This window comes from Equus przewalskii, chromosome 19 (genome assembly GCF_037783145.1).
Source record: "Equus przewalskii isolate Varuska chromosome 19, EquPr2, whole genome shotgun sequence".
NCBI classification, from domain to species: Eukaryota; Metazoa; Chordata; class Mammalia; order Perissodactyla; family Equidae; genus Equus; species Equus przewalskii.
In genome coordinates, this window is record NC_091849.1 from 19,200,014 (window position 1) to 19,222,718 (window position 22,705).

Below are 22,705 nucleotides of genomic sequence, written 5' to 3' on the forward strand. Positions count from 1 at the left end.
TCATATTTTTTTTGCAAATAAGTTGTTAGCAAAGGCATTTACTTTTGTTATGCAGAGTTTATTAGAAAGGAATTTACCTGGTGCACTAGTATCCTAGGGCTGCTGTAACTTGGGGGCTTAAAATAACAGAAATGTATTGTCTCACAGTTCTGGAGACTAGAAGTCTGAAATTAGGTCAGCAGGACATACCCCCTCTGAAACCTGGAGGGGAATCCTTCCTTGCCTCTTCTAACTTCTGGTAGTTTGCTGGCAATCTTTGGCATTCCTTGGCTTGCAGCTACACGCTTTAATCTCTACCTTCATCATCACATGACGTTCTCTCTGTATCTCTGTGTCTTCATAGGGCCATCTTTTAGGACACCAGTCATATTGGATTAAGGGCCCACTCTATTCCAGTATGACCTTTTTTAACTTAACCAATTATATCTGCAACACCCCAGTTTCCAAATAAGGTCACATTCCAAGGTACTAGGGGTTAGGACTTTGACAAATCTTTTTGCGGGGGAATCACAACTCAACTTATAACATTTGAGGTCTGCAATTTCATTTGAGAATGACTTGGAAGACAGCTCTTGCTCTCCGGAGAAGCTGGGGACTCAGTTTAAACCAATGTTCCATTTCAGAGCTGTGTCATCTATAGGCCACTGGGCTCCCATTTAGGGTGGTATGACTTGTAGAAAGAGTGTTGAATCAAGAGTATAAATATCTAAGTTAGAAATTCCACTCTGCCATCTAGCAGGTGTGTTACTTTGGGCTAGGTGTTTGATATCTATAACCCTCTGTGTTAGAGAGGGTGAAAATACCTATGTTTTTCAGAAGCTTAGAAACACCTATGTGTTACAGAGGGTAAAAGTACCGACCCTAGTTGTTTATGGTAAATATTTTTTTAAAAAATTTTAAACAAGAATGTATTCATATACTACTTGTTAAATTAAAATATTTTAATGTAAAAAGCTTAAGGCTTTATAATCTGTAAAGCACTAACAAATGAAGATATTAACAGACCACACCCAATGTCTTAAAGATATTAATATTCCCTCCAAAGTACCTACCATTCATCATAGATTTCACTTATGCAAATGAATGGCATTTGAGGCAATTGTCCAGAGGACCCCCATAGTTCATATTCCACCTCTTTCTTTGTCTTCTTGCCTTTCACCTTTCCCATTTGTTCTTCTTTTACTTTTCTTCTGTTGTTTCTCTTAGGGCTTCTTCTCCAATCAAGGGTATTCCTAAGAGCACACAGGATGAAAAGGGGTTACTGACCACTAACATAGAATATATTGTAGCCCACCTTCTCACTCCCCACCCACCTGTGATTTCAGAGTAGCTGTGGTGGAGAGCGCCATGTACCTGGATGGTGTTGCACCTCAGGTACATGCCCAGCATCTCTCTACTCTTCTGCCTGGAGTTTCCTCCAAAGGTGAGGAAGCACAATTAGCTGGGTGCACTAGTATCCCAAAATCATAGAGGAATTAATGCACCAGGGTTAACTCTCAACCAATGAGGGACCAGAGCTGTTGGATGAATGCCCCAGTCTCCCTGCCTTTGGAGGGACAACTCTACCTGGATGGTCACCAGCAGAACTGAGCCCCAGTTGCCTTAGCAGTTAACAGCTCATTAACAAACCCCTGTTATTGGCTTTTTCTCCTTCACTTTCACAGTTCCCTCACCCATGCTTTGTGATATCCTCTCCTAAATAAGCCGCCTGCACCCCTGTACTTAACTCAGGCTCTGGAACCCAAAGTAAGATAGCATCTAACACACTTTAGTGCTAAAAGGCTTTAGATATGAATTGTTCCATTTGAAATAATGGAAACCCAATTCCTACTATCTTAAGCAAAAAGAGGGTACTTATTAACTCACATAACTAAAAAGCACAGAAGGAGCCCAGTTTCAAATACACCTAGACCTAGGGGCTCAAATTATATTATTAACACTTGGATTCTCTTCTCTGTCTCACTTCCATTTTCCTTTGCATTGACTTCATTCTCAAGCAGGCTCGCTCCAAATGGAAGTCCCTAGATGATTTAGATTTACATCCTCCCGGCTTCCAATATAGCAGAAAGAAAGAGTTCTTCTTTTCTGGCAGATATAGAAAAACTCCTGAGTTGAGTTCCACTGGCTTGGCTTAGTCCGCATGCCTACCCTTGACATTCAGTTCTACCTCTTTTTTTGTGGGTGTGCGTCATTCAAGAATAAGACTCATGAGTACATAGAGGGACAAAACTTTCACTTTTCCTCATGGATACCTCACCAGCTTTGGGTAGGATGAAAGTAAGGTCAACTCTACGCAATATCAACTGAAGTGAAAGATGGTCCTCTGAGCTCCCAAGTATTAAAACCTAAGACCTAGGAAAGACTTACTGGCCAGGCCTGGGTCACATTCCCACCCTTGGAGTAGGGGTACAAGGGCCCAGATTCAACTAAATCACATGGTTCCTGGCAGTGGGAAAAAGGGGCCAGCAAGCAGATCAGCAGATTCTTTACATACATCTACATGGGAGCATCACACCCATATTAATCTACATACATCTATTTATGCAACAAGCACTTACTAAGCATGTACTATGTCAAAGCACCAAAAAGACAAAGTCGACTAAAGAAAAAAAATCTACTCTCAAGATGTTTACAGTTTAGAGGAAGAGCGAAAGATAGAAAACAATAAGAAATCCATACAGTATCATTTTAACTCACATGCTATGAAAAAGGAGAGGAAGACCCCTAAGTCTGCCTGCCTTGTCTGGTGTGAGTCACATTATGTCTCACCCAGATAGATCAGAGGTTGGTAAACTTTTTCTGGGAAGGGCCAGATAGTAAACATTTTCAGCTTTGTGGGTTAATCTGTCTTTGCTGCAACTATTCAACTCTGCCCTTGTAAAAGTAGCCTCAGACAATATGTAAGCAAATGTGTTTGGCATGCACTAACAAAACTTTATTAATGGAAACCAAACTTTGAATTTCATTTAATTTTCCACATGTCATGGGATATATTCTTCTTTTAATTTTTTTCAACTATTCGAAAATGCAGAAAGTGTAAAAATCACTCTTAGAATCCAGGTTGCACAAAACCAGACACTAGGCCAGATTTGGCCCAGGGGCCACAGTTTGCCCATTCCTTATCTAGATTATTGTCAAAGTCCTGGCCCCTCCAATACATTCCCCATACTGCAGCCAGAAGAACACTTCTAAGACCAAATCTTATCATGTCACACATCTGTCTCAAAGACTTTTCATTGCCTTCAGGATAAATTCCAAATGTCTTAATAATTGTTTATAAGATTCTTCACAATTCCTTGCTGAACCACTTTCGTTTCCTCCAACAAACCATTCATTCCGTGTTCCCTGCTCCCATTATATATTACCTAAATACTTCCTACTCATTCTTCTCCCTATTTTCTCCTCCAGGAAGCCCTCCTTAAACTCTCCTCCAAGCCTGGGTTAGGTGTCCATCTGCAGTATTTTAATAGCACCATGTATTGCCCCACATCACAGCATTTACTATGCCTTATAATAATAATTATTATTATTATTATCATAATTCCATTCACTAGCCTATATCTTCAAGCTTGATGAGGACACCCTTAAGTCTATCTGTTTCTCACTTATATCTGCAGTTTCTAAGTTGGGGTCTGGCACAAAGCAGATGCTCAATAAGCATTTATTGGATAAATGAATAATATGAGTCGGGGGTCATCTGAGGAGGCTTCACAGAGGAGGGGTTTCCTGAGCTGAGTCTTAAAAGATGAGCAATAGTTTATAATTTTGACAGGGAGTGGTAGGCATTTTCAAGCAGAGTGACGGTTAAATCAGACAGGGAGGTAGGAGAAAGCATTTGAGGAACTCCAGGGAGGTTGGTATGGCTGCAGTGCATGCTGCCTACTGGAAAATAGTGTGAAATGAGGCTAGAGAGAGAACCTGAGGACTGGTAGCCTAAGATAAGGAAGCTAGTCTTAACTCTGCAGGTAATGGGGAACCTCAGAGAGACGAAGTTCATTTGACTTACATTTTAGAAAGTTTCCTTGCACCTCATAGCCCATGTAGACAGTCTAGATCCAATTAAAGGGCTGAGGTAAAGTAGACGAGATCATTTTGGCAGCAGAACTGACTGAAGTTTGAAGCCAATCCCACATTAGGAAATAAATCTGGAGGCACGATGCATGTGAGAAATAAGGGACCACATGAATTAAGGAAATGGTGGTGGGAACTTAGTGGAAGTGTGTATTTGAAACTCAGGAAAAATGGCCAGTTGGAAATACAGAATTAGAAGAAGTCACAGCCTATCAATATATGCTGTCCAATTCATTAGCCCACATATGGCTGTTTAAATTTGAATTTAAATTAATTAAAATTAAATAGAACTTAAAAATTCAGTTAATTGGTCACACTAGCTACATTTCATATGATCCTGAGCCACGTGTGGCTAATGGCTACTGCAATGGACAGTGCAGAACCTTAGAACATTTCCATCATTGTAGAAAATTTTACTGGACAACACTACGCAGACTGTAATTGAAGATATAGCTAAGATCAAGATTGTCCAGGAATTTCCTCACAAACTTAAGCATAGAACTACCATATGACCCAGAAATTCCACTGCTATGTATATATCCAAAAGAATTGAAAGTAGGTACTTGAACAGATATTTGTATACTAATGTTCATAGCAACATCATTCACAATAGCCGAAGGGTGCAAGCAAACCAAGAGTCCATCGACAGATGAACAGATAAGCAAAACATGGTAAAAAGATATAATGGAATATTATTCAGCCTTAAAAAGGAATGAAATTTTGACATATCTTACAGTACGGATAGACTTTGAAAACATGGTAAGTGAAATAAGCCAGACAAAGAAGGACAAATATTGTATAATTCCACTTATAGGAGATAGCTAGAGTAGTCAAATTCATAGAGACAGAAACTAGAATAGTGACTACCAGGGCCTGGGAGAAGAGGGGCATGGGGAGTTATTGTTTAATGGGTAGAGAGTTTCTGCTGGGGATAATAAAGAAGTTTTGGGTATAGACAGCAGGGATGGTTACACAATAATATGAATGTATTTAGTGCCACTGAATCATACACTTATAAGTGGTTAAGAAGATAAATATTATGTTATCTATATTTTACTATAACAGTAATAATAATAAAGATTGTTCAGAGATAATGTATAGAATAGGAAGAGGAGAAAGTTCAGAAGAGATTTTTAAAAGAATAAAGAAGAAAATGAAGCCATTAAGGAGATCCAGAAAAATCAGAGGGGTGGAATGGGAAACAAGAGGGAGTGCTGTCAAGGAAACCAAGGTGGAAAAGAAAAGTAATTTTCTACCCACAGGCCCATTTGTAATATGCTGCCAACAATGTTCCCTATTTAAAACCCACAAGAAGGAGGTACAACCAGACTACCAAGTATGAAAAGGTAGCTTATGTTCCTCTGCTTCCTCCCATTCTAGATCTCATTCTAATCACCGCCTAAGTGAATTAAGTATCTTGGCTCCACTTCTCTTCTTCAGTTTGCTTTTTCAAGTTCTTTCTGAGAAACTGGATAGACAACAGTTCATAGCTTTCCTTTCCCTTAATGCTTACGGAAACGTTTGCCTACAAGGCATTGCTTCAATGACAATCCAATGGAGTGGGTTCAAAATAAATGTTTAAAAGGAAAGGAAAGGTAGATCTGAAGACGGTGACGAGGTGGCATCATTCTTCAATCTCTCCTTACCCCTAGATGGAAACAGAAAGGACATCTAGGTAGGAAAAGCCAAAACCCATGGGCAATAGTCACAACAAAACTTGGTGACAGAATAACCCCATGAATCTCTGTATATGAGGAAGAAGGAAAGAACTGCGTGCTGTTTGTTGGACCTAAGAACAAGTGAAGCCCCAAAGAGCCAGAAGATCTTCACTGGGATGCGGGTGAGCTGATGTGGGAACAGCAGCTGAAATCGAGAGAGGTTTTGCTTTTCAGGAGCAGGTGAGAACAAGGGACTGTGGTAGGAAGCTCTGAAGGGATGGCAGCAGTCCAGCCCACCTCCCTCAAAATGGACCCTCAGGGCTCGCTTTTCAGACAGGAAGACGCCAAGGAGGAACTGCTGGGAGTGGAATCAAAATTGATCAGGACAGGGAAAAGAGAAAGGAAGGAAAGGGAAGGTGTAGACCAGACTGAAGAAGGGGGTGGAGTGGGCACAACAAGGGAATCCCAGAGAGTAAGCCTCCGTATTCCTGACAACAACAGAAGATGCAGCTCTGTGAAGACAGGCAAGCTTATCTGAACGCTTCTCACTCTTAAAGTCCAAGAAAACTAATTTCACATACAAATGAGCAACAGAGAAGTATTGAGGATAAATATCATATAAAATTATTATAAGAAAAAAGAAAATAAGGCGCACGAATGATTGCTAAGCTCACAGAATGAGAGGACATTACATGCCTCAGATCTGCCAAAGGAATCAAACCTAAATCCGATCAAGACTGTGGATCCGGCTGCAAATCTACAGGAAATGCAGAGGACAGAGGAAAATGGTCGATTGCACTATGAGTGTGCCATCTGCCAAATTCACACCGTCAGGTTAAAAGGCCAGGTTCTTCTAATGAGTTTCCTGGAGCTGCTATAATAAATGACTACAAACTTTGTGGCTTCAAACAGGAGAAATTTATTCTCTCATGGTTCTGGAGGTCAAAAGTCCGAAATCAAGATGTCAGCAGGGTTGGTTCCTGCTGGAGGCTCTGAAGGAAAATCTTTCCATGCCTCTCTCCTAGCTTCTGGGGGCTACAGGCAAGCCTCGGGGTTTCTTGGTTGGTAGACACATCTCTACAGTCTCTGCTTCTGTTTTCATATGATCTCTTCCATGTTTCTCCTCTTCTCTTATAAAATAACAGACGCTGGATTTAGCGCTCACCCTAATCCAGGATGATCTCATTTTGAGATCCTTACTTTAATTATTCTGCAAAAACCCTTTTTCTAAATAAGATCAAATTCACAGTTTCTGGTAGACATATCTTGGAGGGGCCACCATCCAACCCACTACATTCTCCAAGAAAAATTGTAAGATAAATAAAAGGATGGATGAGGAACCATAGATCAAGAGGCTTAAGAGACATATCAACATTTTTTAAATGGGCAAGACTAAAGTATAGTTCCTGGAGATGCCTATGTGGGTGATAAAACTTGTAAAAAACACAAAGAAGTGAAAACTAAAAATATCAGGCTAATGGTGACTTTTGGTGGCAGGGAAGGGGTTGTGATCAAGATGAGGTATGTGCAAGGGACTTCACGGGTTCAGATCAAGTTCTAGTTCTTTACCTGGGAAGTGGTTAAAAGGGTGCTTACCTTATAATAATTCATTAATCCACACATTTGTTTTGCTTGTTTTCCTGTATCTGTATTTTTTGTTTCAATAAAAATCTGTTTCAAAAAGGCAAGGAAACACATACCTTTGAGATAATACCTTTCTTTTCCATCCAGTATATTTTGTCTCAATCACATTACTTGTTAACTGAGCAGGGAGAGCTTCAGCGAAAGAGACAATTTGCAATCACAGTACAGTCTAAATAAATAGCTCCGCTGACAATGGTAACATTAGCTGCTCAAAGCATGCTACATACAAGGGAGTTTCCTGTGCCGTAGTTGCCTGAGAAGCCAATTTATAGGGCAGAGATTGCTAGATTGTAGACGACCATATGGCAATGTTTCTCAAAGTGTGTTCTGTGGACCACCTGCAACACAATTATCCTGCTTATATTGCAGATTCCTAAACCCCAACCAGAGATTCAGACTCAGTAGATCTGACTGAGAGCAATGCTCTCTGCCGGAAGTCTGTCCTAGATGTATTTTAATATAACAGAAGCTCTATCCAAACAGTGTCTTCCTGGTCAAAGAACTGAAGACAAGAAACACTACGCTGGTATCTAAACCACTATCTATTATAACTATAATGGTCCACTTTCTAGGATAAGCACCTAGAAATTTTGTTATTAGTGTTTGATGTGGTAAAGGCTTAAGGACATGCTCCTCTTTCTTCCTAACCAGGAAGATAAAACAGAGAATGTTATTTCTATGTGGGCAACTAACTGAACTGCAATATAAGAGCCTTAAACTCTTAAACTAGTCTTCTCCAGCCCCTAAAATTTAAAACTATATAGTCTAAATCCAGCACAGCAACCAGATTTGGCTGAGCTAAATTAGAGGCACAATTTAAACTTTAGATGTTCCAAGGACTTTCTGGGTTTATGAGCGGTTTCCTTAATCTCCTAAACCTAGAATTTTTCCATCTGAAGATTTAATATTGAATTCCCACAAAACTGTTTAATAGTATTGTTTCTTGGGAGTTAGTTATATCGATCTCACAGATGTTGGCAAAACTATTTCAAAATTGAAAATGAAGACTTTTAGAGAAGATTGTAAGCTCAAACTTTATATACATATAGTATGTACGTACTGTACGTATGTATATGTGTGTGTGTGTTAGAGCTTGTTATGTTAGCTGGCAGGATGAGAAGGGGCAGGAAGGAAATCAGAAATATCCATCAGGATGACTAGGCACAGGAGTGGCAATTGTGGCTGTAGCAATGGGAAATAGTGGGAAGAAGTCCAAAGTCATACAGCTGACTCTGGCCCTCAATCTGTAGTGTTTAAAGGAATTACCTGGAGGGACTTGTTAAATGAGATTCTCGGGCCCTGCCTCAAAGGATTCTGATTCATTAGATTGGGGTAGAGCTCAGGAATCTCTGTATTGACAAGCTCCTTAGGTGAGTCTGCACTGGGTAGTCAGCAAGTCATACTTTGAAAAATCTTCAACAGAGGCTATAGCCCAGGCTGGCAATTAGTATCATTGGTGTCCAGCCAGGAATGGTATCTTGGCAGCAATACAAAACAAAGTGAATAGCAGCTAAGAGGCTTGAAGGTTCAGGTAGGCAGGCTAACAGACTGTATTAGTTTCCTAGGGCTGCCGTAATAAATTATGACAAACTGGGTAAGTGAAAACAACAGAAATTTATTCTATCACAGGTCTAGAGACCAGATGTCCAAAATCAAGCTGTTGGCAGGGCTCCTCTCCCTCCAGAGGCTCTAGGGGAGATTCTGTTCTTGCCCCTTCCAGCATCTGGTGGCTGTTGGCATTCCTTGACTTGTGGCTGTTCTTTACAACCTCTGTCTCTGTCTTCACCCGGCCTTCTTTTCCTTGCTGTGTGTCTCTCTTCTGGTTGTCTCTTGAAAGGACACTTGTCATTGGATTTAGGGCCCACCCAGAATGATTTTATCTTGAGATTCTGAACTTAATTACCTCTGCAAGGACCAATATAAGGAAAACCTTATTTCCAAATAAGGTTACAATCTCAGGTTCTGGAGATTAAGACTTAGACGTATTTTGGGGGAGCCATCGTTCAACCAACTACACAGGCCAATTCTGGGGCAATGGTTGCCTTGGTCCACTGTCAGAGCAAGGGAAAGGGGAGTGGTGATTGGGAAAAGCATTCTGGCTCTAGTGCTAGAGCAGTCTAATCTTCAAGGGAAGGTCAGGAGGGCTCAGATTTAGGAACCAGCCAGAAGCTGGCCACTGACAGATGAGCAGGTCGGAGTAGGAAGAGTAGCAGAGCTGACTTTATTATCCTGAACTTCTGAGTCAGGATTCTATAATCTGTACTAACCAGGACATGACTGTGCTCCTACTCTGAGACAAAGCTAAGCTGCCACAGCAAGTGGATATCCAAGGACAGTAGGAAGATTAGAGGCTAGAAGTCAGACTGGACTACAAAGAGCTACAAAGCACAATCACACAAATAAGTGGAATCATAAATAGCTACCACTTATTGAGCCCCTGCTATATGCCTGGGATTTTACATTTATTATTGCCTCTTTTCACATAACTTTTCAATATGGCTATTGCAATACGGGTTCCCATTTAACATATGAGAAAATAGGCTTTTAAAGGTTAAAGTTACATAACTAGTAAGTGGCAGAGCCAGAATTTACACCTAGATTACTCCGGTTCCAAAGCCTATTATCTTTCTACTAAAACATGCTACCTCTCCACAAATTAACAGCCTATCTCAAATTATAGCATTCTATCTTCCAACAGCTCCTCTTTTCTCTTTAAACTCTTCCTTCCACATCTTCATTCTAGAGTTCACTAGACATAAAAGGTCAAAACACCTGTTTCTCTACCAAATACCCTACATTAAAAAATATAACTTAGCTAAGGCAGAATGAGAAATATTTCAAAGCTTTCTAAACCAGAATCACAGATGTGGATCTGGATTGTGAACACTTGTTCCATTGTGGCTGTGACATATTCATCTTACTGTAACCATTTGTGGGGAGCTCCATGGGGGATTCTGTACACAGTCCCAAGTCCTAGGCTTGTCTCTAATCTTAAAATGCAGGTCTAATCTTAAGATACTGTGTATGGTATAGCACCCCTCCTCCACAACCCTCACTATCACCACAAATGTATGCCACCAGTGATGTTCTACAGGTGCTAACATCCAAGTAGTTACAATACTAGTTTCCTCCCATAGTGACCCACAGTGGAAAGCAACATTGATGGTACAAGATCAAGGAAATTGCTAATACATTACGCCTTTGGTCCAACCAGGAATTGATCCCTTTGAGTAATCTGCCCTAAAGATATTGACAGTTCTATGATAGAGCATTAATAAATGTTTGGGTACTAGGCCATGGATTGTCAACTATCTTGAATGCAAGACCAAAATATTCCTGAGCCTGGTGCAGGGTTTAACAGTACTTTTAGCTCATCCTGTTTCAGACACGCTAACAGGATTGAAGTATTATGGAGTCCTAGTCTGAAATGACATATCTTTTCAGGTCATTCATAAGACTGAGTATATGAGTTTTGGGAAATTATTATTATTAATAATGATAATAATAAAGTCTTGGGAAAGGGCTTGAGGTATTGCAAGCCTCATCATCCAGGGAGCACCAGCTTAGTAGCTATTTTGTACAATTCTCAGTGACTCGAACTGTAAATGATGACCTGACAGGAATGCCTTTCTTCGCATTCCTGCAGGGGTCCCTTTTCCTGCTCTCACAGGAGCAATCTTCAATTTTAAGACCCGTGAATACCTGCACCAATACAGGAGTCAATTTGACAATAATTTAATACTTCTCTACTAAAAAGATTCTTTTAAAATATTTTGGAATAGGTTCGGGTCGTCCTGTTTGCTTTTATTCAGAGAATTTGCTAGGAAAGCGAGACTGTAAAGCGCTGGTGCCCGGGCGTGCAGCGTTCTTCGGGAGCAAGACGTCATCGTCGGAAGCGTGTACTTCTTCGGATTACTGTTTGGCGGATTAGAAACACGCAGATCAGTCCTGGGTTAGTCCTGATTAACTGCACTGGGTCCTTCTGGGCCAGTGGGGGGTGTCTGCTGGACTCGAACCAATACTCGTGGTAAGATTTCACTCCGCAAAACATTCAGAGTTAATTTTTACTTAAATCCAATCCAGACTAATAATAAAGCTACCAAGAATGATCTGTAATGTTAACTAAATGGTGCCCGCAATCACGTCAGTCAAACCTTCTGCCCCCACGATTCTGTCTGCCCACATGCTTCTGTCTATCAGCCTCGGCCTCGGGATCAGCTCTCGCCGCGGCATTGGTTGGATTTCAGGAAGGAGAAACCCACGATTTAAAGGGCTCAGCTTCCACCTGCCAGGCATCGTCCGCATGGTCCAACTCGCCTTTGGCACATGTTCGGGAGAATCTCCCACTGTTCATCTATTACACTGACTGATCAAAGGAAAGAGATTTCCCCAAAGTGTCCCCTTGGTCACCTTGACAGTTTCCCAAAGCGAAACTTGCGCTGTAGACTAGACCGACACTGAGTCTGCGGGGAGCGGAGTCCCTGCCCAGGTCAGCAGAGTCTGCCGGGAGGGCGGGCGGGGACGGGGGCGGAGCCTGGGTTAGGCGTGGTCTTCCGTGGGAAGAAGGAAAGGCTTTGCCCCACCTCCTAAAACCTCTGGTCTCTCCCAGCCAATCAAGGCGGCCTATGCAAATAGGGCCCCTGTCGCCCCAGTAACCATGATGCACGGCAGCCAATGGCAACCAGCAAGTTGCGGCCCTGCTCCCCGATTGGGACTGAAGTAAGAAGATAGAGACCCAATGGGCTGTGGGAACGGTCCTCGGCGGGTTGAGGGGCGGGGATATGCAAATATGGTTTGAAAAGCCGGCGGGAAATCTGAGTTTCGCGGGAGGACCTTGGCGCGTAAACCGTATCCCTTCATTCATTGTCAGCAGCAGCTTCCTGGAGCCATTTTTCAGCTGCCGGCCGCAGCACTCGGGCTGCCGCCGCCGCCTCGCAATCCGTTGCATCGGCCGCCCCCGACGCCTCCATCCCCCCTCGGGGCCCGATATCCGTGCGGCCGGGACCCTCCTCTCTCCAGAGCCCCGATTATTTTTGGCCCCCGGGGCCCGTGCGGTGCGGAAAAATAAAAAGAAAAGAGAGAGAAGGGGCTCGGAAGCGCCGGGCGGGGAGGAGAGAAGGCGGAGAGACTTGGAAACTCCGACTGCAAATAATAAAGAAATTGAAAACAATACATTAATATACCATAGCAATAAAAAGAGCAGGAGCGAGAGATGAGAAAGGGGATCCAGCCCGCCCTGGAGCAGTACCTGGTGACCGCCGGGGGTGGGGAGGGGGCGGCTGTCGTCGCCGCCGCCGCTGCAGCCTCCATGGACAAAAGGGCACTGCTAGCCAGCCCTGGCTTCCCCGCCGCCGCCGCCGCCGCCGCTGCTGCCACCCCGGGCGCATACATCCAGATCCTCACCACGAACACTTCCACCACCTCCTGTTCCTCCTCCCTCCAAAGCGGCGCCGTCGCCGCCGGCCCCCTCCTCCCCAGTGCCCCCGGCGCGGAGCAGACCGCCGGCAGCCTCCTCTACACCACGCCGCACGGACCCTCCAGCAGAGCCGGGCTGCTGCAGCAGCCACCAGCGCTGGGACGCGGCGGCAGCGGCGGCGGCGGCGGCCCTCCGGTAATGCCCTCCCGTTCCCACCGTCCCCAGCCCAGGCGGGAGGTGGGCTCGCACTGCGCGGGGTGGTGGGCGCGCTGCGGGCTGCCCCGGGAGAGCGCGAGGCCGAGCATCGTGGGCCTCGGCGGCTGCCCCTCCAACAAGGGTTTATTGTTAGACTTGTGTGCTCCCCCCAGCGCCCAGAGGGTCGGGGGGCTCCGCAAGGCGCGCGGGGCAGCCGGGATTGCCTTGGCGCGAACCACATCAAACACTCCGAAACTTTTCGCGGCCCCCCCTTCTTTTCCTGCACTTTTCCCTACCCCCACTCTCCCCTCCCCTCCAACTCGAAGCTTCCTCTTTCTCGGGCGTAGGAAGGGGTCACGCCCCGGATGGAGAAGGGGGTGGGGGAGGGAGTAGTGAACTGGGGAGTGGGGGACTCTGGGGGGTGGAAATTGGGGGACTGTTGGGGTGATCGCCCCCCGCCAGCCTCGAAGGCCCGTTGGCAGCCGGGGGTCCCTAAGGCGTGCTCGGAGCGCAGGGGCTCTGCCTGACTGCGCTTGACACATTTTGGGATCTGTAACTCCCGGCAACAAAGGGGCTGGGGGAGGCGGAGGAGGGTGTGTGTTGCGGGGAGGTGGGGCTGGAAGCCGGGTGTGGGCTGGGGCGTGGGCTGTCTGGGGGTGAGGGGCTAGCGGACTGGCGCCCCGGCCTGGGCGCATCCTAGCGGTGGCAGCGGCGGCGCCCGCGTGGCCCGAGCGCCCGGGCCTGCCTCGCCGGGCCCCGGGCCTGCCCTTGACCCGCCTCTCCCCTTGCCCCTTCCTTCCCCGCCCTGTCCCCCTCCCCGCCCCCCGGCGACGGAGGGCGGGGGCAGCCGTGATCCCGTCCCGCCGCCTGGGTCTGTCCCTCTCCCCGGGACCCGCCGGTGACGTTTCGCACACGTGCGCGGAGGACGCGCCTGTGACTGGGGAGGAGGCGGCGGCGGGAGGGGGCGCTGGAGGGGGAGAGGGGGGCACCCACTTCCTCCTGCTCGCCGGCTCCCTGGCCTGGGACCGTCCCGGCGCCCTCGCACCCGCCCCCGGCACGGCCACCCTCCCTCTCCTCTCCCTAACCCTCCCCCCCGCCACGGGCGCCCGCCCTCGCCCGGCGCCGCCGGTCTGTTCGGCCCTCCGGGCCCCCTCTCCAGCCGGCCCCCCCACCTCCCCCCCGGAGCCAGGCTGGTTTCGGAAATGCCCTTACAGCAGCAGGTTAGTGACCGGGACGGCTCGGGGGCCGCCGCCGCCGCGGGGGCACCGGATTCTGTTGGGGGCTGAAGCCGTGAGGGTAGGCGGTTGAGCGGGGTTTTGGAGTGGGAACGGGGGGTTGGGTGCTTGAGGGAAATGAGTAAGCAAGAAAAATCTAACTAAGTAAATGCCCCGGCCTCCGGTTCTAGGAACCTCGGGGCGGGAGTGTCCGCCCCAGGGGGTGGGCATGGTGTTTACGTGTATTTTTTCCTAGGGGGCCGATGGATGGGCGATCGAAAACCAGAGGGGGGCTTCTCGCCAATGGCCGAGTTGAGCTCTGTTTTCTGTCTTCCTTCCCTTGTGCTGGAGGGGGAGGGGGGCGGGTCAGAGGGTAGGGTGTCTGTAAGATTCCCAGGCCACCCGCTCCCTTTGTCCCTGTAATTTATAAAGCGCCTTTGAGAGATGATTTAGGTCAGTATTCGGCTTCTCTTTTTGTTGACACTGGAAAGAAGTGTGGCCCGGAGGTCTTCCCTCTTTCTCCCTTTCTCTCCTTCAATCCCTTCCTCCATGCCTCCTGTCTTCACCCTCGTGGTGAGGCTTGGCCCCCACGAGGCTAGAAACGAACCAGACTCAGAATACCGATCGTTGACCTCACCTTGTCTCAGCTCCAAATGGGCTCATTTTTCGGAGAATGAAGATTTTGCAGGGTCTTTAAGGAAGTCAGCACATAGCCAGCACTTTGGGAAATGAGAAGATGGGTTTTGGAAAATGAAAATTTTCATTTCCTTAACTCTTCCCAATTTCTCCCTGGGTTGGATCTTAACTGCATTCTCGCCCCGGCGATACTTGCTGGGAATGTGTGATAGAGTCTCCGTCCAAGGAGCTCTTCGTATTTTAGTGACTAGGGTCTGCCAGCAGGGGGGAAAGAGTACAGTACCTGCCTACACATACAGTATGCAGTGTGCTGGAGTCTCAGGCATAACAATGTTCCATGCTTTTATTAGCATTAAATACTGTTACTGACTTGACCGAAACATGCTTGCACATATTTTAAGCATATTTGCCCCCTACACAGTTCTGTTACTATCTTATAAACCTAATATGAAACAACCAGCTATTGACATAACTTGTTGGATTGGATTCAGATTTATGGGAGGGTCATTTTGATAATGGAAAGATGTGGGACTACCAGATTACTTTTTTTTTTTTATCTTAGCCTGCTTGTTGGGCCAGGTCTTCAAAACAGGCTAGCCAAACTTATATGCAGTTCATTGTATTTAAGTATTTAAAGTATTAAAAATTGCCCTCACCACCTTCCAAGTTATTTCAAAACTTTATCCTCGCGATGAGATGATTATTCCAAAGACATGAGCACTGAATATAAAGTTTATTTTTTCTTACCAAAATTGTATTAGACTTCTATTAAAGTCTTGAAATTTTGTTGATATTCATTCCCTAAGCAGGAAAGACAGGATGGGGAATCTAAGTGATTGGCAGAACAAAGAGACCATTTAAACACTTTGCATCCAAGAAGAGGTGCGAACTCTTGTTCAGGTGGCCAGAGTTACAGACCCACCTGGTTCTAATTCCATGTTCTGGCTTAAGAGTATCTAAGAACTTAACCAGAAGCAAATTCTTCAGCTTTTGCTAATGGGAAAAAAGATACATGAGTGCAACCTTACTAGCTGTATTACATATGCATGTCATATGCAAATTGTATAATCTTAGGGAAATAATCTCTCAAAATACAGTTTCCTTTTGTGTAACCTAGGTACACTAACAATACTAACTCTAAGGTTCTTTTTAAGTGTTAAATATGATAATGCATGTAAAAGACTTAGCACAGTGCCTGACAAATAGTAGATGCCCAATAAAATTAATATTCAGAAATGCTGTTTTTTAATAACTTGGAGAAATAGTGTAAGGTCACATGTACACTGTCCCTTTGTTTACATATATGAGTAAAATGGTTAAAAGTTTTCTAAAGTGATAGGTAATTAATTCTTTATACCTAATTAGTTTGGGCTTTTAAATCTGTAAAGCAGTGGGTAAAATAGGGGCATGTCAGTATGACAGGCCTATGTAGATATGGTGGTGTTGAACTGTCCACACGTGAGCTTGTGCCTTGGGTGGTGACAAATTTAGATCAACTGATCCTCACTTTTTTTTGCCTGAGTTCCCCTCCTCCCGTGACTTCATGGACCTGCCATAAGTGCAGTCCATGCTTAGTGGCTTTTGTACGACTGAACTTTCAGTTGTCCCCAAGTCAGAGACATGTGCTAGATAAATTCAATTTTAGATAGTGAACTGTTGGAAATGGAAGCGCTCTAGAGAAACAGAGTCCAAAGTGCTATTTTCTGGAACAGAATGAGCTTCATCATTTTCTGCCTCTTCTATAAAGAAGCTGAAATTATTTCATTCTGCTTCTAGAAAATTTGGGATCTATTAATGCAGGAGACAATGGCCTGTCACATCTGATTTAATTTAATCCAGTCGTAGCAACACGCTGATTATACTTTGGGAAAGAACCCGCAATGCTTGAAATTTCCCTGTAAGAATAGAGGAACCATAGGTGCTGTAGCTGGGTCTCTTTTTTCTTGTACAAGTATGAAAGAAGAAAAATACTGGGTTCTTGTGGTTCTGTACTCAATAATCTTGCTTTTGCTGGGATATATGGTTGATGCCAAGTTTAAGTTAGAGGAGAATTTTTAGCTACTACATACCCCAAAATGGAAGTTTTAATATAATGCTGTGCCCAGACTCGGGCAGTACAAATAGCTCCACTATAATCAGTACCAAGGGTGCCACTCCAGTCATCGTCTGAAACAAAGCACCCTTAAATGTGGCACTGTGAGTGAAGGAACCCAAGCTTGCGAACAGGGAAGGATTTTTTTGTTTTTCTATAAATCGTCACCTTGTGCAATACTTGGAAGAGTAGATTCCCAGATTAATGTTGTGCTGTGTAAAGCTAACTTGAACACAGAAAATAACATTCTAAGCTTAGACATGAATACATAACAGCACCTGCAGATTGAAAGACTGTGGGAAAAAGTTGCTTTTATTCTCATTTCCCAGAAATATAATGCAGTAGTTGTCTTTTAACTGTCTTTATTGCCATCTCCAAAGATACACCATCCCCACCTTTAACACCTTTCCAAAGGACTTAGACCCATTTGGCAAAGCTGCAAGTATTCATAGTGAATTTTCTGGCCGGTTTTCTAACTTAATGTGATTTCCAAATATTCCATTTGTATCTCCGCTTTCCCAGGCCAACCACCTCCCATCCCTTTATAACCACCTGCTTTCTACTAACATTTGAGACTAGGATGAGTGAAAATCAGTTGCCTATGCTCATCAAATCAAGTCCCTCATACATTCCCATGAAACCACCCCAAATAGTGCACAGCAAAGAAGGTAGGTTTCAATTCTTATCAGATTCTCTGTTTCATTTTGGTTTTTAAAGAGAGGAACTTCCCTGAATTCTTTGAGGTACTAAGCATGTGGTCTAATGCATATTTTCATGCTTGTTAGCAGCTTAAAAATAGTGTTGCGGGGACTGTATTTACAATTACTAAAAAGCATTTTTTCTACTAATCATTTTTCATGGAACTAAGAAAGGAAGATAACTGGGAAAGCAGTAAATATAGGAAACCACTAATGGTATCTCCTTCCTCCTCCTCTGATCCTCTCTTGGCTTCAAAGAGTGACTTGGAAAATGTATCTTACACAAAGAAAAATTATACAACAGAAGGTACAAAAAAGCAGCAACTAAGATGGAGGCAGGAAAATTGGTGGGTAGGGTGGGGTTAAGTAGGGGGATAATGGCCAGAGCTTTGCTTCAATAGGAAGGAAATTAGTTTGTTTTCTGTTCTCACTTTGGCTTCAAACACTACCCTCCAAAAGTGATGTGTTCTTAGAATGAGAAAGAAGGGATAAGTTACAAGAATGCATTGTCAGTCTCCCCCCGCCCCCCAACCTTAACTAGAGGTCAGCCTTGTAGCCATGGCCACCACCGTCATCTGAAATATAACTTGGAGAAGAGAGAAAGCCCACTGGTTGCCGGATTGTATCACAAAGCACATGCATTTTGCTGTGCTGGAGAACCTGAGTAAAGCAGGCCACTGTTTAGCTTGTAAACTAAGGCAGGAATTTAGGTCAGCAGGAGGTTGATAGCAGTAGGAATTGACAGCTGATGGAACAGGGAAGGGATAAAAAGAAAAGTAATTGACTTTAGTCTGCTTTTTATTACTGTAGCCCAACTGGGGCCATTTGTAGTGTCCAGGCAACCTTCTTATAACTTGACAGTCCCTAAGAACAATACGTTAGGTTAACATAGGCCATAATTGATAATTCCAATGGTCTTCGAATTCTAACAGTTGAGAGCTGTAAAGAACAGAGGCATCATCTGACCCCATCCTCTCCATTTTGCAGGTGAGGAAATTAAGACCCAATGCAGTTAAGCTACTTGCCCAAGGTCACAAGCTGCCTAGTGGCAAAGCTAGAACTGGAACTGGAGACTAATTCTTAGAAGTCTCATTCCCTAAGAGAAAGTTAACTGTGTCTCATGTGCCCTATGTGGGAAAATTGGGATGTGTAGAATACGTTTTAGATTGCCTTCAGGAGTAGTTACATTTTATAAAAATGTACACATACAGAAGTGTCCTGTGAATAGTGGCTTTCCAGTAACAACTCATTGTCAAAGATACAAAATACAGTGAAGCTCCCTTAGATGTAAAGGAAAGGGAATTTTCAAAAATGGAAGGAATCGTCAACTCTAAGGAAAACATGATAGTAATTTTTTACAGCTTTATTTGTTATTTGCAAATCTGTTTTCTGTGGATGTGACATTTCTGGTGCTCAAAAAGTGAAACAGACGTACTTGGGAGAATAGAACCTAAAAGGACTTTTGAAACTTTCTTCAGGAGAGGGGCCAGTGTAGCTCTAGCATTGGAGGTTTTGTCCTGGGCCATCCACATCCTAAGTGACAGTTGTCATTTTCAGAGGTCCCCAGGCCCTTGCCCAGTAACGTTAGATGCTCTTCCTCCAGGAACATTTCTGGTTTAATAAAGTGGCTGATCAGTTAACTCTTTCAGAGGAAGTCACCATCCCCTAAAAGCCAGAACTAATTTCCTTAAAATGTCCTCTTTTACGTGTGGAACTGAGGAAGCTTAAAAATAGAATCACTTCAAGCCCTGAAGCCTAAAAGTGAAACATAATCCAATGTGGCTGTAGTTCACCGACTTGTTAGGGCCAGGGATATATGGCTTGTCCGTAATCCACAAACCAGAAAGGTGCCGTGCGTAGGGACCCGGTCTTACAGCCAGTGAACAGTAAGTAGCAATTGATGGGGAGAGTTGTAGTTACCAGTCGAGCAGATTTACCCTGGAAGGTCTTTTGGTGGATGGAGTCCATCTTTCAGGGAGTGGAGGAGCTAAATGCCCTTGGTCCTCCCGGCCAGCTCATGCCTGGCTACCTTTTTGGCATCTCCAGCATGTTCTTGACTGACTGCTGAGAAGGGCTTCTCATGTTGTGGCTCTCGACGTGGGGGGTCACGGAAAGTGAACTCAGAGCTTATAGATTTCACCCCTTCTTTGCCCTTTTCCGTTTCTGATGCTTAGAGCTCCAGAAATAAATAACCAGAGCAGCAGCCCTGTGACCCCACACCATCCTTTCTGAGCCTTTCTGTGTCTGGCAGCCCTTGGGAGAGGAAAAGACTTGTGTGTATATAACCCGCACCCTCCACCTAAAAGGCGAAATGTTGGGCAGGCGAGTGTGAGAGTCAGATGATGGAGCCCGAGTGCCTGGGTTCCTATTCTGGCTCACTTACTAGTGGTGTAACTTTGGGCAAATCACTTAACCTCTGCATCTGTACACTGGGGAAATAATAGTACCTACCTTGTGGGGTTAGGAAGATTAAATGAATTCAGACTTGTAAAGTGCTTAGACCAGTGTCTGGCATGTGGAAAGGATTATGTGAGTGTTCAATAGATACATGGAGGAGTTGCCCTTCCTGTCCTTGGCTGTCTCTTGGGCTGTCCTTTTGTGGCTTCTTTTCTGAATGAGCCCTAGTGTTCGTTTAAACCCAATTACACCTCTCTAAAAATGGTGGTGATGGGGAGGAGGAGGGAACCATATAGCAGTTTTCTCCTAACGTGGTCCTTCAGATCTTTGTTTCTCTTTTTAAGCTGTCCGTCGACTTGGGAGAAGGAACAGAGGAATAAGCTGCTTCTTACAATAGTACTATCAGTAGTAATAGTGTCATGCCTAAAATCTTCATTTCTGTGATTAAATGTGTTAATAAAGTTGCACTGTTAACATGAACTGCACTTTTTTTTTCCTGAGGAAGATTAGCCCTGAGCTAACTGCTGCCAATCCCCCTCTTTTTGCTGAGGAAGACTGGCCCTGAGCTAACATCTGTACCCATCTTCCTCTACTTTATATATGGGACACCTCCCACCGCATGGCTTGCCAAGCGGTGCCATGTGCATACCCGGGATCCCAATGGGGGAACCCTGGGCCCTGAAGCAGAACGTGCGCACTTAACCGCTGTGCCTCTGGGCCAGCCCCTGAAATGCACTTTTAACTTGATTTCATTTCTGTCCAGTAAACGATGGCTTAAGACTGAATGGCAGAAGCCAGAGTTGTCTGAGTGCCCTGTGCCCTGGCAGACTTGGAGGCCCCAGCCAGGGTGGGGTTGGGGTGAGGAGCTGCCTCTGGGCCTTCCTCTCCCCTTCTCATCTCCTTCTCACCCCTCGTTTTTTGTGTTATGTCTCTTCCTCCCCTACCCCTCACCTCTCCCTCTGCCTGGCTTGTAGAGGGATGCCAGAACTGCAGCCTTCATTGGCTGCTTCTGTGACTTATCAAATTAATTACAGCCTGTTCTCTAGTGTTTGAGGTATGGTGAAATCTCACCTTTCCCGTTTTGCTTCCCATTCCTCGGATGCTAGGATGCTGGCGTGGTGCGGTGTTGAAAGTGGCTGCAGGTTCCCCTCTAGTGCATTTATTTGCTTGTGAGTTCTTTCTCCTCCCAGTCTACCTGGCTCCTCTTGCTGCCATCCTGCCCACTGGTCCATCAGGGAAACCCGCAGAGCCGTCTCTGATTCCCCAGGGGCTTGGACCTCTCCCTTCCCTCAAGTTACTGCTTCTTTCCTGTAGCACATCTCAGTCTCCTGGTGTTCTTGACTTACTCCTCCAAACATGCAAGCCTTGAGAAGTCAGTCTGTGGTTTTTCATCGTGGAGTCCCTGCAATGCCTTCTACATTGTAGACTCTCAAATATTTGAGAAGAGGCGTTTTCATTAGGCACCTACAGTGTGCTTGGCACCCCACTCGTCCTGTTGGGGATGCAAAAGAAGTATGAGGTATGATCCGCCCACTCTTGAGTTTACAGTCTGTTTAGGGAGACAGGCTTTAAACACAAGTTGATTTGCAAGCAAGACTCAACAGGAGTCAGGAGGAAAACAAGACTCACCTAGTCCTCAACTATACAGTATCGACAGGAAGTGCCAGCTGGGCCATGAGAATGGGGAGGCCATGGCTCCCGTGATCATCAATCTTAGAGCACATTAGGGTGCTCACTTGAATCATCTGGGTGCTTTCAAAGAATACCAATACCTGGGCCTCATCCAGACTAATTAGAGTCTCTGGGGGTGGGATCCAGACATGGTTATTTTTTTAAGTGTCCCACTTTATTTTAGTGTGCACTCTCAATTGGAACCACTGAGCTAGGTAGAGAGGAAAAGATGGAGATTGTTCATGGCTGGGGAAATATAAGGCAAATGTAGGGAGGCAGAAAGTGGGTTAGCATAAGAAGAGACCAGTTGGACTGGAATCAGTATGGGGGAATAATAGGACCTAACATTGGGTATGTTGATAGAATTGGTCTAGAATAGAGACTGCCTTCCTACCAGGGCCTGTTAGGGAGTTAATGGGGGGGCAGGGCGGAATAAGTAGAGGGGGGTTGTATTTAAACAAAGAAGAAATGCCCATCAAAACGGGGCCATGGGACCCTACTCCAGGCAATGGCTGCCAGAGGTAAGGCAGGCCCCGTTTGTTGCCAGGTCTTCAACCTTCTTAAAATGCCAGAAATCTACCAGTTAAAATGTTGGCTCCATAAAAAAGGAAAATGTGTAAGCCAAACAAAATAGGTCTCTAGACCAGATTTGGCTTAAGGGCTGCCACTCAGCAGTCTCTCTGGTCTATGGGATAATAATAGCTAATGTTTATCAAGTGCCTGCGGGTATGGAGGACACTAAACTAAGTGCTTTACACGCATTAGCACATTATGCACATAACAACTATGAAGTGGGCATTATTATCCTGCTTGTTCTGCACAGGAATAAACAGACAGTGAGGGGTTAAGAGGCTGGCTCAGGGCTCCACTGATGAGTGGGGCAACCGAAGCTGAACCCAAGGAGCCTGGCTCCAAAGTCTCAGCTTATTCCCAGTGTTTATCCTCTATGATCTCTGACATTGTATTAATTACATAGTAGGAACCCAAGGTACCTGTCAAAAAGAAATAATGCA

At 45.0% G+C, this 22,705-nt stretch overlaps 1 protein-coding gene across 3 annotated transcripts in view; it reads left to right on the top strand.

Annotated features, from left to right (window-relative positions):
- Window positions 1-12,474: 12,474 nt before the first annotated feature.
- The window catches only part of E2F3 (E2F transcription factor 3), a 74,300-nt gene continuing 64,069 nt past the window's right edge, over window positions 12,475-22,705 (top strand). Inside the window, exon 1 of one of the 3 annotated variants that reach the window (XM_070584144.1) lies at window positions 12,475-12,984. In XM_070584144.1, coding sequence (XP_070440245.1) covers window positions 12,586-12,984 — 399 coding nt within the window. In that variant the 5' untranslated portion in view covers window positions 12,475-12,585. Of the gene's footprint in view, window positions 12,985-13,866; window positions 14,205-22,705 lie in introns of those variants that run through there. The other 2 variants (XM_070584143.1, XM_070584145.1) reach the window with 2 other exon arrangements.